Here is a 20,608-nt window from a genome sequence, read left to right on the forward strand (position 1 = left end):
ATTATAGTAGTACGTTACAACCAGAACATTTGGCAGTTACAAACTGTAATATAATATTAATATACAAAACCAATATCGTTTTTATTCAAACTGTTATTATTATCGCGGCTTATCGTTATCGTCGTCACTATATTATATCGTCTATAATTCTATATCATCATCATCATCATTGCCATCGTCGTTATTATTATTATATTTTAGTGGTGATGTAATGATATCATAACAGCGGACAATCGTAAAAATAACAATATGTACAAATATTAAATGCACACACACGCACACACACACACACACACACATACATATATATATATATAAAATGTTATTATTATCGAACTCGGTAAATTATGTAAAAATATGTTTATATAGGCAGTGTTCGCGGTGGGGGAAATAAGTATGTGTGTACACGGGATGTATTACATATTATTATGGTGGCGGTGGTGGCGAGACGGTACCTATACGTATTATATTATTATGTGCATCACACATTCAGTCAGACGTCAGTACTCGGTAATGGTCGTGTTGCCCACAGGTATGGCCGTTCGCACTGTAGCGTCCTTTGACCGGTCGCCGTCACGTGTTGTTCGGTACCGGTTCGCCGCCGCCGCCGCCGTGTGCGTCGCGCTTTGCGCGTTATTGGCGCAGACCACCGCCGCAGCAGATCACGAGTCGTCGTCCAGCGGATGCGCTCCAAAGGTAAAAAAAAAACCACTTCCGTCCACAGGGTTCTTGGGAAACTTCCGACGTCCGGCAGACGAGGAACGTTTCGCCGTCGTATCATCGTATTTGCCCCTTTTTCCACCCCTTCACCCCTTAAAACCCTCGCGCACGGGACGTACATGGCCGGTAGGATCTTACGTTATATTTCAATATGATTATCTGTGTGATCGAATTCTGTTGGTTAATATACGCTTTTTTCGGCCTCGTCGACGTATCGGAATTATGGGTAGGTATATATCGTACAGTCGCACGTTCACGTTTACGGTGATAATATAATATTATACCGGGGCGGCGGGGTCGTCATCCATCATTTGGGCGATAGGAATCGGGCGGAGACTCAAATTTTCGATGATCCTGTACATTATTTTGCGTGTTAAACGCGTAAGTATGAATATGACGTGTGCGAGAGTGTGCCGTCTAAGTGTGTAATCGCTGAAAAGGACGTGTCTCTTTTATGAACCAATTGAATACTATACACGTTACACTATAAACATATAAATATACATACGTATATACGACATGCGTGTTATGCGTGTACAACGTGGTACTCATATAATATATATATATATGTAGACTGAGCAATAAAAAGCAATTGGTACAAACGTACGTACACGCGTTGGCGAGCAATAATAAAAAATAAACGCGAACTAGTGTACACGAAAAGTTTTTGTAATTTTTATCGGAATAACTCGTGGAATGTGGCCTTTGACCGCGCGTCTGTGACGTTTTACGTTTTCATATTATTATACCAAAGGTCCTATAGGTAACATTATATTGTCGTAGGTATGTACACGTCCGCACGCGCTCGTACACGCATAAACGTATTATATTTAAAATAATATTTGTTTTAAATCACACACGAACCCAAGAGTCGATGACTGACGAGTACAATGACGGGTATGATAGTCGATGTCGACGACGACGAATGATAATAATTTTATGTTGTACTGTTATGAATCATCGACGTTGTGCAGGTCATCGATTTGAATTTATTAAAATAATGTTACTAAATCAATGGTAGTTAGAATTTGTGTAACGTATACGATTTGCATAATGTGGATAATTACATAGTAGTTCTTTTTAAAACCATTATAGATACCTACCTACTCAAGACAAAACAAAATGTGTATCTAACTAATGCCTACTACCCCGCTGTGCGTTAACGGTGACCGTATAGACTATAGGTAATAACAAGTTACATAGTGGCAACGCAACATCAAACTCTTGTACCTGTATAAATATATATATATCTAATAAAAATAATACCGTTTTCATCTATGTATTTCTTGTTTTAAAACGCACTTAAAAATGATATTTTTTATATTGTACTGGGTGAATCGTTGACCGGCGGTGACCCTGTGGTACCGGTACCTAACCTGTTGCACCGGTATATTATTTCCCGACTGATTAACGATTAACGGCCTAATAAAAGTATAAGTACATGTAAAGATGTTCTTACCGTTTGTTATCGTTTGAGCGTATATACAATACATACATACACAATAATTATTGCACATGGACTATATAAATTAATCATCATCACGTCTTAAAGGTTATCGAGTTGGCATTGACCTTGAATCCGTGAATTTTTTCTACCTATTGCTTTTTTTTTTAACTCTAAAATTTCACGTTATAATGCTTGATACTGTCAAATTCGATTTTTTAAAAACGGTCGTTGTCGTTATAAGTTGTTATAGTACCTATATTTATAAGCGCGTATTTGAAAATTGTAATTTTATTACAATTTTATCAAGTCAAGAAATAAATAGTCAAATATTATAATAACTAATAATATAAATATTTTTCATCAATTATGTTGATAATCGTATTATTTTTTTTGATAAAAATACAAGAACATAAAATATTTCAATTCAAAAATCGACAAAGTTCATAAAACAATACTATAGAGGTATTGTTTTAGCTTAAAATAGAATATATTTTTAAAAAAACTCAGAAATATTTTGTATAAAACTTAAATTTTGGAACCAAATGAAATACACATTTTTTTACATGATTTTATGTACATCTTAAAATGTATAAATAGCTTCGTAGAAACAGGTTTAAAAAATATGTTTGACTGTAGTTGTTGTCACAAACTCGTATTATAATTTAACACGATGTACACGAATCACCATAAGCATTAAGTTTTTATTGATACAATTATTCAATAAGATGTTTTATAGAAAAATGTATTTATAACTATTGTTTTAGTCATGCAACGCAATCGATCCAAATAAGTTAAACGTACATCTGATCGCTCACACACACGATGACGTGGGATGGCTGAAAACTGTGGATCAGTATTACTATGGCAGTTGGTATTTTTTTAATTCAATGTATTATTATTAATTACCTATAAAATTAAGCAAATTTTAAAATACAATTTACTTTGAAATTGTTATCTCTCTTGTACGTTTATCTATTTTAAAACAATCAACAGATACTATTTATTTTACATAATGATAATACACACTATATTACTATATATAGCTATAATATGTAATTAAAACTATGAGATCAATATTTTAATTAGAAAATGAAAAGTTTATAAAAAACTATGGTTTATAAACTAGTATAAATAGTATAAAACTAATACACCATATAGTAGTAATTTTATATTTATTTTTTATATTTACTAAAAATATAAACAAAATTTTTATTTCTCAACAAAGATTTGTTTGTTTTTAAATTTAAAATTTTAGTAATATATTCCATTTGTTATGTTAATATAAAATTTAAAACACTGATAATCACAATATTATCATTGAGCACTATTTAAATTGGCAAAAAAAACTGTTAACCTCGAAATGAATGATAATATTCAGTATATTTATGCCCATTTAGTAGTTTGATTTAAATATCACCGAAATAAAACGAAATAATCAAGTTTTTAGGTTCAAAGTAAATTAATTAAGATAAATTAACATTATAATTAACAGTATATAATTCATATTAGATTTTGCCTATTCCATGAACAAATTTTAATTAACATTATTTCAAAAGTATAACCGCATTGAATTGTTGGTTAAGTACATGTATTCAGAATTAAAAAAATTGTATTTAATTTATTCAGCGCAGTATTATAGCATAATATTATTACTAAGTCTTTTATTTTTTATTTATATAAAGTTTGTATTAATATTATTATAAATCAAAGTTGAATTTGCTTTAGAAAATTATGTAAACATTAAACATGAACAAAACTAAAGTCGTATAATACAATACCTACCTTCTAACTACACGTCGTTTTGAATTAGTATTATTTGTAAAAAAAAATCTTAGTAATAGTAATATGATATTATGGCATATTCAAACGAAATTTAAATTAAAAATGTTGGATAGATAACGTTATTACTATTGTTGATCAGATGCTATAAATATATCCTTTTTTTAATATTGGATTTGATTATTTTTTTATAAATGTATTGTTTTATACAACTATATTAACACATTTTTTTATTTCAATTATACAATTTGGTTAATATTTTAAAATAAAATTTAATAAAATTACTTTTTTACGTAAATTAATAATAATAATATGTCATAGAATAAGAGCATACTACGTTTCTTTACATTTTTAATTTCCCTAAGTGTTTTAACGTTAAATCTCTCGAGAGGAGTACGACTTGCTAATAAATCAACACGGTTCATACAGAAATTACTTAATCCTTAAAATAGTAAAAAAAATTATCTAGTCGTATATAATGCAATTCTTTCGCTGTTATTATTTCAGTAATAATTGATGTACGCATAATTAACTGGCCCAACCATACAAGGTTAATACCTAGGAAGTTTTTTTTTACATAAGATAAGTGGTTATAATGCATTACTAATACTTTACAAATCTAATAATAATTCAGTAATATATTTTTACCAAGAATATTTTAATTATTTTTTGATAAGAAATTTCATGAAAGATAAATTTTACAATTTACACATATTATAATATTACCTACACTTTGGTGTTTTAGATAAAAATATAAATGATTATCGTAACAATAATGCGACAAGATTAATCATATTTTAGTTGTAATAATTTGTTTTTATTTTAAATACCTACAAAATAAAAACCGTTATCATAAATCTATTACCTTGAATACATAAAGTATAACAATTCAAAAACTACTCGTTTTAATTTTAATTTTGATACATCAACATTTTCAGAAAAATATCTGTAAAATAATTATTTATAGTAGAAAGTGGGGCTAGTCACATAAAAAAATAAAAATTTTGCATTTCTTAAATAGAAAAAAAAATGTTAAGCATTTTAAAGTATGGTTTTTAATCTATTTAAAAATTCCAAAACAAATCAGATTTTGAGTAACAGCATTATCGAAGAAAAAAAAGTTAGCATGCTTGGTGAATCACCGTGTAATTTATACTTAATCTATGGTTAGCGTATTAACTTTACAATTAAATCTGAACGATTTCACATGCATATTACAAATATATTTTAATATAGTTTATACTATAATATACCAAATACCTAGTAACTACCTAATAATTTGCATATAGGCATTATATAAGCATTAATCGGACGTATGTATTGTACTTGTTGTAAAATAATCTCAAACCCCAACTTCCCAAATTATAAACGATTAAATCCATATGGAATAAATTAACCCTGAAATTGATTGTATCATGTAAAATAATTTTGTCCGTATACTAGCTGTAAAATAGGAAGTAATTTATCCATTCGCAACATTAAAATTGGTTACTTTTTTGTCTAATGAAATTTTATTTTTTTAAGGTAACAAAGCGCATGCACCTTACGGCGTGCAATACATCTTGGACTCGGTTGTTTCCGAATTGCTGAAAAACAAAAACCGAAAGTAAAAATCATTTTTTTAAATTTTTAAATTTTGGTATTAATACGTAGATTACTCGGAATTGATTAAAAACGGATTCATTCAAGTTTGTAATATTTATGTATAATTTTTTTACCAGATTCGTCTTTGTGGAAACTGCGTTTTTGTGGCGTTGGTGGGAAGAACAAGACGAGTGGAACCGAAATAGCTTAAAGATGCTAGTGAACGAAGGTCGGTTACAACTGTTGCACGGTGGATGGGTGATGAGCGATGAAGCGGTCCCTCATTATTCAACCCTTATCGATCAGATGACTTTGGGCCTTAAGTAAGCGTTAACAATGTGTTATAGTGGCTGAATGCTGTTACACATATCAGAATATTATAATGTATAGGTTATAAAAGGTATATTGTGTTCTCTTGTGTGTTTAAATAACAATTTGTCGTGTAGGGAAGTTATAGATGGTTGCTATTGATTTTTGCGCGAAGAATGGGGTTATTTAATAGTTTGTATTTTACTTCACACAAAATAATTAAATTTTAATAATAACATTTTTTTTTGTTTCTAAAATTATTTATAGTTTTTTAAAGACTCGCTTTTATTACATAAGTTTATAAAAATAACTTTATAATATCACACTGTGTGCTCAGTTATTTCTTAGGTATAGTTTATTGTCTTATATTTTAGGTTCTTAAACGATACGTTTGGAGAGTGTGCTCGGCCTCGTGTGGCATGGCAAATTGATCCATTTGGTCATTCAAGCGAAGTGGCCGCTGAATTTGCCGAAATGGGTTTTGATGGATTGGTTTTGGGCCGTATAGATCACGAAGACTTAGCTCTTAGAAAAAGTCAGAAAACAATGGAAATGGTATGGAGACCAGACGTCAATATAGGTAATCACATGCATTTTGCTATAATAATAATATTTTAAATTAGTTTATGTTTATAAAAATATAAAAGTTATTTACCAGACTTATTTTTCGTCACTATATATTATTATATCATTTTCACTGAACCCCGAAAGGTGTCAAAAATATATTATGGTTAAAGAAAATTCAGTTATATGATATATATTTTTTAATTTATGTAAAAACAAACTAACGTTTATATTAATAAAACAATGTTGGTTATAATACAAACTCAATTTTAACAAAAAAAAAAAAAAAAAAACAATATGATTAGGTAAATTAAATAAGTTTTTTTTTTTTGCATTTTAAATTTGTATAATATTATTTACATTATTATATGTTATCATTGTATTGATTAATACTTTATTATCAGCAATAATTTGATATAGTTATATTTATGTTTTTCAATGTCAATATTAGATTAAATATAGTTTCATTATTTAATTATAGAGATTACACATAGGCGTAGAACATTTACGTTATTTTATTTTACGGATACGATTATGTTAAATAGTAATATTATAACTATATACATTTAATAATGATTTAATATCATTAATTTTGTTAATATATTAATACAATTTTATCTAATATGACAACACTTTGCTAAAAACTCAAAAATAAGCTATAACCAATGTACAAGTATAAAGGATATTATATAAATATATTTTATTATCTATACAATGTATACGTCAGATCCATACCAATTAACTCTGAGTGCCTTCACCATTACTATTATATATAAATTATAAACACCTATATTATACATTAATTAATTTTAGTTTTTCCGAGACAAATTAAAAATGATACTTTTGCCTGTTTGTTATTTTACGAATTAAACTACTTTTGTTTCTGTACTACGTTAAGGAAAACAATTTTGTTCTTATTTCTCGCATTCACAATACTTTAAAGTTTGGATACGTTTTTGTAACTAATATCATTCAAACAAATAACCCAAATCAATTGGTAATTTATAAACTTCTATCGACGTATAAGAAGTTTTCGGACAAATAACATATATGTTTTCATACTTGTTTTTATAGTAAAAGTTTGAGGAGGATTATCTCGATTTGATCATTGTATATAAAGAATATAGGTTCGCTGAAGTTAAAGTTTAAAACATTGTTGAAAGTGTTACAGAAATATTACTCATTTTTTATTATTTTAAATTCCAACAAAACATTTCGTGAAAAATCACTTCAAATTGGTTATTTTTAATTGAGCAGATTAAACAAATATTTCAACATTAAAGTCAATATTTAAAAAAAGTAAACAATTAATACTGAATAAATCATATTTATCATCGTAATTTATAATTGTAATTAAAAATTATTAAATATAATTTAATTTTTTTTGGTTAATTGGTTTATTAACAAAGAGCATATTTTACAAAAAAGTTATTCTTACGTCTTTTAAAATTCTTTTAAATGTAATTAATTTTAAATCAGTTATAATATAAACACTTTTATAATATTAAATCAAGTTAAAATACAATTATTAGGATTCATAAAATATTTATCGACGACAAAAGTTTTTTAGTGAATTATATATATATATATTATTTTACACCGTTTATTTCGCGCGATATGCTAAATTAATGGTTTATAAATCCCTGTAGGACAAGGTGGTGAATTGTTTACAAGTGTTTTATACAACTTATACGTTGCCCCCGAAGGATTTTGTTTTGATGCATTTTGCAACGATGATCCCATTTTGGACAACCCGAAACTACACGGATACAACGTCAATGCAAAAGTAATAATTACACCTAATAGACGTATATATTATATAATCTGTGCATTGATAATTAATGAATTGAATAATACTTTATTTCTCTGGAAGGTAGAAAACTTTGCAAATCACGTCCAGCGATACGCTTCGGCATTTAAAACGAATAATATCATGATGACCATGGGTGGTGATTTCTCTTATTCGGTGGCGTCGTCGTGGTTCAGAAATATGGACAAATTAATCAAGTACAGTGATTTTTTCGCATATGCAAACGATATTGATCTCAACTTAAACGCATATAATGTATATGTAGTAGTTTAAAAAATCGGTCAACATTGATTATAAAAATAATAATATTAATAAAAAACAAAATTTAGTGAACATATTTCGACTATTTAGATGGCCCACTCGATACCATGCAAAATATTAATTTGTGATTCTATATTAATTTGTTTTAGACACGTGAATCTATTGAAACCAGATTTGAACGTGTTGTATTCGACACCCGAATGTTATTTGTCCGCCCTGCAAATGTCCAAAAACGTTACTTGGCCCCTCAAGGATTCGGATGATTTCTTCCCATATGCACACGACGAACATTCATATTGGACGGGGTACTTTACGTCGCGGTCCAATTTGAAGTACATGATTTGCAAGGCCAACAACCTACTACAGGCAAGTATATTATAATACATCAACTATAAGCAACACGTCATATCGTTATAGTGGTAATAGATTTAAAACGGAAATGTATAATATATTGACCAGTGGTAATCCCAATTAGGCAGTAAAACAAATCGGTACGATACTCGGAGGAGAGCTCAACGAGCACGTGCAAATGTTAGCTATCGCCGTTGCGCAGTCACAACATCACGACGCCATCACGGGTACGGAAAAACAACACGTATCTGACGACTATGCCCTTTACCTAGATGAAGGGATAGGAGAGACGCAAAAAGTGTTGACGGCTGCTTACAGGTATACAATGTCCATTTGTCATAGCTTGTATACCATTCACCTTTATACAGGTGTTTGTAATATGATATGGTGATAGGTAAAAGTACAGATATATACCCAAACATGAGTCAAAGTAAAGGATTGATTCATTTTCGTTAGTAGCTGCACAGTATTACCTATTTTCTTTGATGACTAAACTACATTGCGATCGCTTTATTCTGCAATTGAAGAGACAAATAAATAAATTCGTTGAAAAAAACAACTAAATTGTATAAGTTATAGTATAATAATTCATAAGACAATGAAAAATATTTTTTAACAACATTATTCAGCGTATTAATAGTGAATACATAATTTATGAAAGTCATATCATAGATGTATAACATAATCGTAAAAAAATAATAGAAAATTTTATTGAACAAAATCGGTCATAATAAGCAAGAATACTGAATTGTGTAATGGTTGAAAATATCACCATGTTTGTTTGTCTATTCCAATATATTTGTTTGTATCTATTTCTGTTGAATATTTCGTACTCGACTACATAATATTATTCGATTTCAGTTCTGAATGAAATTAAATCCGAAATGATCGGAATCTGAAATACATTTATTGTGGCATGCGATGTCATGTTAAATAACTTAAAATTTAAATTTTAAATTTGTTTAAAAAAATGTAAGCCTTGACCTCAAAATGTAATATCCGAAATCACATTATTAAATGAAAAAAATAACTAGTAAATTTGGTATGTATATGAAGTATACAATATAATAATATTAAAATAATTCATATAATTAAAGTGGTATAATATTGAAAATTAAATGGTTAATACTTAATAACAGTATAAACGTGTTATTGAATTTTAGTTTAAAGTAGACCTTACACCGGCACATCGTATATATTTAGTTTAAATTAATTTAATACTCATCGAGTATATTCACTTCATACTCAAATAAATAATATTGATTTTGTATTTCTCGTGTACAGAATAATTGGTTCAAGTTTATTTGTACGTAAGTTGAACAACGTTATACGAGTATTTATCTGTTAAACTTATAGTTTCTGATTATAATTTAAGTAAAACGTGTACCGTATTCAGTATTGTTAATATCCATTAATTACATATTTGGTGATTCATTTAGCGTATCACTTTAATGGATAAATTAATTTTTGCTTTTACTTTGATTTTCAGTTTGAAATTTTTATAATATGATAATATTATTTATTTTTATCGTCACAATGACTTTTTATGTTTTATAAAATATAATGATAATAGCATTTTTTTTAAATTTCATGGTCTGAACTAAAATGTTACATTCAACAAACCGGAAACCAATATTTTATCATCTATACTAGTTTAAAAACTTAGTTAACAGGATTTGAGCAGTTGATAAATACTTCTTGAATTTTTTGCCAAACTTGAAATGCTTAAAACACTAATGATAAAAATGTAATGATTTTAATATCCGATGTTTACTCATAAACATTAGTCAGCAAGTTCAGTATGAGTATATAGAATTAAAAATGTGAGTTTTATTATAAAAAAAAAAAACGAAATAAACCGTTATCGTAATTAAAAATATCTAATCAAAATGTAAACATATTATTATTATGATTTATAATAACAAACTTAAACCATACAATGGAAAAATCACAACAACTGTCCGAGAACATTACTATAGTGGTAATAATTTATCACAGTGTACAAATTTATTTATATTTATAATACTAATTCTAATACACATATATATTATACATAGATAACAGGGACAGCTATAATGTTATGTGTTTTATAAAATATAATTAATTATTATGTTAGCATATATTATAAGTACGCATGTTTAAAATTACACGTTATAAATCATACTATAATCTTACAGAAAATGGTTTGGAAAGGAGTTTCCCGAACAGCAATATTGCAAAATGCTCAATATCAGCGAGTGTGATGTTTCCGAGAACAATTCTAAATTCGTGATCACTCTGTACAACCCATTATCGCGCGCTGTTACCACGCCTGTCCGCATTCCCGTGAAGTACGCAGATTACAAGGTTACCGGTCCGAATGGTAACAACGATTTAAACTACAGCAGCTACACAAATTTGATTATTTTTGCACACCTGATTTATACGGTGCTGATCACGCGTATGTTTGGATTTTCAGGGGCCAACGTGCCGTACGAATTAGTGTTTTTGCCTGGTCAGATTTTCCGACTGGGAGGCCGTACCTCGAACGCCACGCACGAGCTAGTATTTATTGCTAGCGAAGTGTCCCCATTAGGATTAGTCAACTATCACGTGGAGAGAATTAACGAACCAGAACCCCCACCGAGACCGACGCCACACAATAGCACAGAGGAAGTGACGATAGAAAACGGGGTATAACAACAATAACAATAAATACATTTCAAATTAAACTAATAACCTTTACGATATATTATAATTTATAATTATTTTATGCGTGTTGTTATACGCATTTTATACATAATATATATGTAATTATACATTCGTACCGTTTTTTATTTCTTCCGATTTTACAAATCTGTAGAAATTGAAAATAGGTTTTAACGGTACCAGCGGACTAGTGCAGTGGATAGAGCATAACGGCACGAGACATCAATTGCAGCAAAATTTTTTTTTCTACGAGTCGATGAAAGGTTATAATTTCAACGCCGATAACCGTGCCAGCGGAGCTTACATTTTTAGACCCACTAAAAACCAACCGACAGTCATATCTGAAAAAATCAATTTGACAATTTACCGAGGTATTATAATGGTTACCTTCGTTAATACTTATGTAGCCATATACAATTGGCCTAAAGCGGCAAAGTGCTATACATAATATATGTAATTTTTTTCAGGCAAAAACGTGCACGAAGTACACCAGTCTTTTAGTTCTTGGCTTAGTCAAGTAGTTAGGATTTATGATCAACAAGAATCAATTGAATTCGAATGGCTCGTCGGACCCATACCTATTATGTGAGTAAAAAAAAAAAAAACAATTATGAAATATTGAAAATTGTAAATAATTAAAAAACAGTTGATTATTTAAAAATATATTTCTGTATTAAATGCATACTGTATAGCATTAAATCATTTTATATTGATAATTGTATTCATTATTTTTAATATTTAATAGTTTACATTATAATAATGTGTTCGATAGCGTATATACGAAGCAAACAATTTACAATTATTATTAATGCAAAAGTTTACGTGACTGTATATAATATTATTATTTATTAATACACTTTGATGAATTATTAACATATGTTAGTTTGATTGATTATGTAGGGAATGGATCGGAAAAGAAGTCATTACCAAATATACAACCAAAATAGCGTCGAACGGTACGTTTTATACGGACTCTAATGGAAGGAGGTGGATGAAAAGGAAACGGAATCAACGTTCTTCTTGGAATTTAACCCTAACTGAACCCGTTGCGTCTAATTATTATCCAATTACTTCAAGCATAGCAATCAGGGACGCTATTCACCAAGCCACAATAATAACCGATCGGCCTCAGGGCGGTACTAGCATCGAGGATGGCACATTGGAACTTATGGTAAATTGTTAACAAGCAAATCACTGTTAAATATTACTATACTATTTATACTATGCGGTCTGCACTTCTGCAGAACATTTATAAATTATAATAATTTGCTGATGGATGATTAAAATTCACAATATTATTTTATGATAGATAAAAAGCCAATCCATCATTGCAAATAATCAAATATCGTTAGGTGATAATTATTTTAAACGATGATAATATTATTATAATACTTTTCGTTTTACGTGCGTTGAATATCAAAAATTCACGGACTCAAAATATTTTCAAAAGTTCATATAATAACACCGCAGTACACATTATCATCTGTTCACCTATACACCTATACGTATTTTTATATTACAGCTTCATCGTCGACTATTGTACGACGACAGCCAAGGGGTTAGCGAACCATTGGATGAGAATCAATACGGCGAAGGCATGGTGACTAGGGGAAAACACATATTACACTTTAACGAGTTAGATAAGGCTGCCAAAGCTCACAGGCTGTCGGCACTCCATACAGCCATGCAACCTGTTGTTACATTGGCACCAACTCACATGGAAAGTAACGAATGGGTTTCAAAGTTCAGTGCAACGGTAAGATCTATTGGCGTTGCTAACTGCATTTTAAATGCTTCTCCTCACCTATCTAATACACACGTTTGGTATTCGCAGTATAAATTGTTGAACAATTCGTTACCATTAAATATACATCTTTTGACTTTGGAACATTGGAGAAAAGATCAAGTTTTATTGAGAATTGAACATATATTTGAGAAAGATGAAGATAGATTTTTATCTCTACCTGAAACCGTTCATCTTCAAGTAAGTAGCAAAATTATTGTATTAAAAATAATATTTATTTTAATTGGGAAAACCTTTTTTTTTTTTTTTTTACAATATAACAATACAATTGTATCATTATAAGCTATTGATGAAATAATTTATCAATTTAAATTACTTATTACAAAAAATAATACTTAAAGTTTACATATTTTTATACAATACATATTTTTTTAGATAACAATATTTTTGTAATTAGCTACTAATTGCACTGCATTCAGAATATAATATAAAAACAATTTATATTATATTATATTATATTATGTGGCTATAACAATAACTCATGAAAGGAAAATCAAATTGAATAAAATATTTTAGTAGATACATTTTTTTAAGAAGTATTCAATTAATTTGAAACTGAACAGACAGTACGTATAACAATGATTTAAAGACCTATTTAAAATAGATAAATTGTTTTGGGTATTTATTGGGAATGCATATGTCGATAGGTACTAAAATTAATGTTCGACATATACGAACAATCATAAGTTTAGTATACAGTTTAATATAAATACTTTTTTCCAAGCAATATATTCTTACATACAATCTAGGTACTTCCGCTAAGAACTAGTATACAACTTGAGAATTTTAAGTATAACTAGGTCTTTAAATCATGTTTATCAGTAAAATGTAGACAATGCATTATTGAAAATACGAAATCGATATTATTTTTATCCTGCACGAGACGTTTTTTCAACAATAAAATTGTTAATATCCTTCTATAATAGACGTATTTTGAAAAGTTTTCACCACCATAATATGCATGATTTATCTTCTTTTATACATTTAGCCCATAAAAATATTAAAAATTTTATAGTCAATAGCTTTTTCTAGATTGAACAACGTAAGTAGTTGATAGCCACTAGTGAGGTACAATTTTAAATTTTAATTATACAAAACGTAAACTTATTTACACGTTGTCTCAGTGCTACACTTAAATTATATTATATATACTCTTCAATAATAAACTTAGTTAGCAACATGTAAGATTTGGTTTTGTAGTTCTGTTTTTAGAACAAATGACAGTTCTGTGTTAATTAAAATATCTGAGCTTATAATGCAGTGGTTTTTAAAAGGATTACGTTCTATAATTACCTAAAAGATATAAATGATCAAAGAGAGAAACTAAGTGAAAAAAAACTGAACAAAAATATAAAACTATTTGAAATTAATTTACGATATATATAAGCACACGGTTTACGATTTTAAACAATGTTCTAAAATATAATATCTTGATATCTGTTATATTTTTTTAGGAAGAAGCATAATTCTAAATAATTTTTACAAGTAAATGCTAATTACAACGATTTATCATTGAATTCATAATTATCACATAAATGGCAGTTACTAATTCGATAAAGAGCCACACCTAAAACCTAATATATAGAAAAGAGACTTCCTTAGTTTTTTTTTTTTTTTTTTAATTATTAGGTATTCATTAGACCTGTAACACACTGTTATAATATCATCACAATGTAACGTAGATAAACACAAAACATCTAGGCTGGCTTACTCATGTAGTGTACTAGTATTGATGATGGACATACTTGGATGTACTTTTACATAATTTAAATCTCTAATTTATATAGTATTTCAAGTTTTTGGGAACGTATTGTCATCACACGGTCTAGTCGAAAATTATAGATAATTAACTAACTCTTAAGTTAAAAAGCTTAAAAAATTATTAACTAGCTAATGTTTATCTTTTCTATGCATGCAGATTACAGACACACGGTATGAATTAAACTATTATATACCTTAAATACAAATTAATGCTGGACTAATCACCTTAGATTAAATTATAATTATACACACGATAAAAATTTAACTGTATTATATTTTATTAGGTGAATGTAAATTACCAAGTATAAATATTATACAGGTTAAGAACATTTTTTTATACAACAAAATATTCGAAACTGTTTTTTTTAAAGAACAATCCGAATTTTTATTAGTGTAAGCTAATAAGCTGAAAGTAGTGATTAAATCGATTGTCCTTGATTATAGACCATATAATTAGTGACATAATATTATATTAATACTACTTATTCAGTATTACGCACTGGAAATTTTACTTAATTTGGTTATAGAACACTAATTTTAACTATTACTTAATTTATTAGCTATCTATAATTACTATACTATTATAATTATAAAGAACTAGGTATTTATTTTGGTGTATCTACTTACATATACGATATACCAAATATACCAATAGTATATTTTTTAATGTAAATCAACATAATAAAAAACATGACAAATCGCTCTAAAAACCTAAACGTTCCAAAAATAATTACACTATTCAAATTATCAATAATATTTGGATGAAAAACTACACACTTTAGACGGATAAAAAAAAAATATATTGAATTACTTTAATGATTACTATACAAATGAAGCACAATGTATGTATAACTATATACAAGTCACAAAATAAATGATATATATCATACATTTATACACAATACAGGTAGATAACAACTAATCTTAAATTTTACCAACATTTCGATTAATAAAATTAAGTTTGATTAATGATGAAGGAATTGTAAAATCATTCTAAAAGATGATCTAATTTAGAAGAAAAGTTAGATAGAATTACAGTAAAACGTTCCAATTAAAATAAATATGCATCGGTTGATTAAACCATTACACATTTATAATAAATTCAGCTATCACAACCTAAAAAAAATCTAAAATTTCATAAATTGAAAATTGTCGCCTAATTTCACACATTTTGAATATTGCTAAATCTTTTGAAAAAAAAAAAAATTTAAAGAAAAGTATTAATACCTACCTTAAATATAATTACTTTCTTTAATGTATTCCGTTCAGATTAATTCCTGATAAAAAGCACTGAACATGACAAGTAATTGTAACCGTATCAAACTATATTTATAAATCCTTAGGTAAAAAAAAATGTGCAACTGTTTAATATAGGATCTAGCAAAATCACTTAATAATGTATATTATAAAATATTACAACATTTTAAAAAATTTGGTATTGATGAGACGTCTTCAAATTTATTAAGTTTATAAACTGAAAAAAAAATAACACGATCAAATTAGCAATAAATTAAGTTAAGAAACTTCAATAATACATGGTGTACCTCACGGGACTACTCTATCGCCCACGCTCATTAATATATATATATATATATATATATATATATATATATATATATCACATATAAATCAAATAAATAATTTGAACACATACGGAAATCTATTTATACAGATAATGTAGTATTTTTTATTATTTTATTGAAGGCCAGTCCATAAGTATGAGCTATTATTTTGATAATGTACTTATCTATACACAACGACTTGACTAAAATCCAAAAATTACTATGTGATGATAATTTATTCCTTAGGAAAAACTTACGGTTTATCACATTTCATAGTTAATTATAAATAACTAAATAAAGTCTATATAATATTATATATTATGACAATTTATGTTTAAATCAAAATATTATACCTATAAGAAAAATATAAGAAATAACTATACAATCTTTAAAATATAATATCAATGATTATTTAAAAAAAAACTCGATGCATCACACAAAATATTTGTATAGCAAAATGAATGTACTATTGATAAAAAAAAAAATATATTTTACAAACCTTATATGTACTTAACATTATCAAAAATATATATATGTTTAAACTGAACATGAATATAATACTAGACAAATATTTTTTATGAAAGCACCAACCATGCACACAAAACTAACTTCACGTACACATTTAAGTACGTTAGTCCAAAAAATCTATGATATATTACCATTACCATTAGACATTCATAGTGGTAACTTTTTAAAATTCTTAAAAAAAAATTATAACTTGGCTGCTGTTCAAGAGCAAAATAAATATGAATAACAAATGTATAGGATTATTTCATTACTTATTGTTACATCAATCAGATGAGGATTTTATAAACTATTTATAACTTTAACTTGATTATCTTACTGTACGTCTTTATATATTTATGTATCGTATATATATATATATAAATATATTATTTTTTTCTATATTGTTCTGTGATATAATATAAATTGTATTTAGTAAATATAAGAAATACAATACATATTTATTCATATTGATTATTTGTGTAATATTAATAAATTATAACTATTTAAATGTATTTACTGATCAATTTATAACAATTGTTTCTCTTCATCGTACTTCAAATAAATTTTTATACGACTTGTATATGATATGGATTTGTGTTTCAAATTGCGAAATTATCCCCTCCCCACATGAACATTATGTTATCGGTAGGAACCATTATCATCTTAGTGAATAAAAGGAAAAAAAATACAATAAAGGTCCACGATATTGTGATAAACACGTCGTGTTTGATGTTCTTATTGTTTGTTATTTTTTCTCCTTAAAAGAGAACTCATTAGACGTTCGCGACATTGACATTTAAGCACTTCGTTAACTTTTCAAAAACTAATGTAAAATTATTTGAAAACGTGTTTCAGCAATTATTTTCGCAATTGGAGGTATTGGAGTATAAAGAACTGACGCTAAGCGCAAATTTGGCTAAGGCAGATCTAGATCGTTACCGTTGGAACTATAGCGATAAACCGCAACGACCAGAATTGAATGCACCACTACCAGACAATCTCCTCACACCCATGGCCATTAAAACTTATTTGCTTACGGTGAAACCACGATAATGTACAGATTTGTTTTGAGTTTTATTATTATAACCAAAGACAAAGGAACTGTAAGGAAACTATTAAATTGTTTTGTCTACACATATACATACACATGCGCACAAGAAAAATCAACATATTATAATATATAGGTAAAGTAAATATTATGTTCACATTGAAAAATGTCCGTTGGAAATGAAATGTGATTACTGCGGAAGTAGGCATATACGGCTAATAAAATATTAGTTTCATTATTTATTAGTTTTTATTTACTTAATTTAAAAAGAAGAAAAAATGTAAAGCATACATCCGGAGATAAAATGATGCGAAGTTTATTAAAATAATCTCTGGATTTCTTATGAGTCGATATGACACCCGTGTTTCCATATAATTGATGTTTTCTTTTTAAATCTTCACAGTCCCTTTTATTTTTAAATAGTTTGTTATTTTATTAATTTATTTTACTGAATCATACAGCATGACGTTCATCATCATATTATTATTGTAAATTAAAATTGTGTAGTACTTGACTGTATGAGACTAATTTTGTAATATTAATTTAATATAGACTTATTGTATGAATTTAATAAAACCATTGTTTGTTTGATGTATATTGTATACAAAATTATATATGTAATAATCCTTTTTAAATAAATATATTTATTTTAGTCGAAACTATCCGTACAAACCACACATATAACTGTGTTCCTTTTTTCGCAAGTTTTCATATAGTATGCACAAACGGGTACATTGAGTTTTACATTTATTTTTATGTCCATACACATGTCGTGTACACTTTAAACTGCTGTTTTTTTCGTAGGTGTATACATATTGCACGTATTGCAATACGTGCATATTGCATATACTTAAACGAGGACTTGGAAATCAGAATGCGTCTGCCTCGGGGAACAGAATGTTAGTGCTCCTAAAATTAATTTTCCTACAAATCCGGAGCAGTGTCGTCCCTTCTATTGCCGAAATATAAAATTCTGGCTACGATTTTAGTATTTACTAGATAATTCGTGTATTATTATTATATTACGTTCGTGTATAATCTAATAAAATAGCACACTACACATGCAAGAGACTATTGGAACAATATTGATTTTATCACGTAATATTTTTCTATTTGGCATTTAATGTCATTACAAATATTTTTTGTCGAATTTCGTCTTTTGTATTCCGTGTAGCGTCGTGGACTATGTGCTGTTTGTGTGTTGTATACGTTTATATACCGTACACACCCGTACAATCGCAATGTTCACAGAAATAATTATATCATTTTGTTTACATCACAGTGTTTAAACAATAATAATAATCGCGAATGTGGTATAATTGCTTATCGATTAACTATGTGTGTACATGATAGGTCGGTATATGCTGCCACACAGGAATGTCATTTGCAAATGAATTTAAACGATCATTCTGTAAGTTTCGTTAAAAACGTGTACGATAATATTTTATTATCATATCATATTTGATGTTGTTTTGCTTTAACTTTAATACGAATGTAAACTTTCCATTATTACAAACAATTCGCAGCATCTCGATTTTATTATATAACAATAAAACGCAAGAGTAACAAAACCGGAAACTCGAAATAACAGTATAACTACTTGAGAATATCACCCCTATCTTACGATAATAATAAAGCGCGCGTTTACGAACTGGCTGGTACTCATACAAATATAAATCAATGTTAACCCGATACATGACATAATAATAATAATAATAACGCACACTCGCGTATTAGACCACGTGAAAACGATTTGGCGCACAGTCGTATAATAATATCACGTCGTATAGCCTTCCTACAGTAATAGTAATTAATAATCGTTTGACATAAAGAGCTTATATTTTGCGATTTAGTCGCAGGTATCCGTATTATTTGCCGCGGTAACGATGATATTGATCCACTCACCAATCGCCCAAAAGACCGTTGACTATGTACGCACCGCCATCATTTGACGTTAAACGGTACAGATGCCAGGACCTGGGACATTGCCAGGTAATTCGAACGTCACCGCGTCGCCTATCATATTGTATAGTATTATACACCGCAGTATATCAACCACGCGCGTATACGCCTAATCCGACAATGAGTTTTATTCTTTCAAAGAGACTATATTTTTTTATTTATAAATAGACACACAATACGATGTACACGCCGAAATATGTGTGGTATACAAAATGTTAACACATATCATCTATATAGAGCGTAGTGCGAGGCTTTTCGACCCGCGGCCCGCCACATTTTTATTTGAAGCCCGCGAACACGCTTTAAGCGTGTAGCGTGTATTTTTTAATACATTATTTATTATTTAATATACCTTTTTTATCGTGAACGCGGGCCACGAGATTTTTAAAAATAATAGCTGGCCCGCTTCCTAAAAAGATGCTATACATTCTATAAATCGGTGCTTATAGTA

The 20,608-nt window shown here is 28.3% G+C and overlaps 1 protein-coding gene across 1 annotated transcript; it reads left to right on the top strand.

Moving 5' to 3' along the window:
• The first annotated feature begins 469 nt into the window (after nucleotides 1–469).
• On the top strand, nucleotides 470–18,790 carry LOC132923798 (lysosomal alpha-mannosidase-like). Its single transcript, XM_060987771.1, has 17 exons — nucleotides 470–696; nucleotides 2,932–3,034; nucleotides 5,471–5,552; nucleotides 5,668–5,853; nucleotides 6,214–6,419; nucleotides 8,053–8,189; nucleotides 8,277–8,410; nucleotides 8,624–8,844; nucleotides 8,954–9,143; nucleotides 11,003–11,187; nucleotides 11,284–11,498; nucleotides 11,668–11,884; nucleotides 11,981–12,098; nucleotides 12,414–12,684; nucleotides 13,036–13,269; nucleotides 13,348–13,497; nucleotides 18,003–18,790. The coding sequence occupies exons 1-17, from the start codon at nucleotides 475–477 to the stop codon at nucleotides 18,198–18,200; spliced, it is 3,069 nt and encodes a 1,022-aa protein (XP_060843754.1). The 5' UTR covers nucleotides 470–474; the 3' UTR covers nucleotides 18,201–18,790.
• The last annotated feature ends 1,818 nt before the right edge of the window (nucleotides 18,791–20,608 follow it).

Source organism: Rhopalosiphum padi, chromosome 1 (assembly GCF_020882245.1).
Source record: "Rhopalosiphum padi isolate XX-2018 chromosome 1, ASM2088224v1, whole genome shotgun sequence".
In the NCBI taxonomy this organism is placed as follows: domain Eukaryota; kingdom Metazoa; phylum Arthropoda; class Insecta; order Hemiptera; family Aphididae; genus Rhopalosiphum; species Rhopalosiphum padi.

What these genes read in the sequence shown, in the direction of transcription:
- LOC132923798 (XM_060987771.1), top strand. Translation starts at nt 475, where the DNA reads ATGTGCATCACACATTCAGTCAGACGTCAGTACTCGGTAATGGTCGTG. An exon ending in GATACAACGTCAATGCAAAA is followed by an intron (nt 8,190 to 8,276) that starts GTAATAATTACA and finishes TTTCTCTGGAAG; the next exon opens with GTAGAAAACTTTGCAAATCA. An exon ending in GTGTTGACGGCTGCTTACAG is followed by an intron (nt 9,144 to 11,002) that starts GTATACAATGTC and finishes ATAATCTTACAG; the next exon opens with AAAATGGTTTGGAAAGGAGT.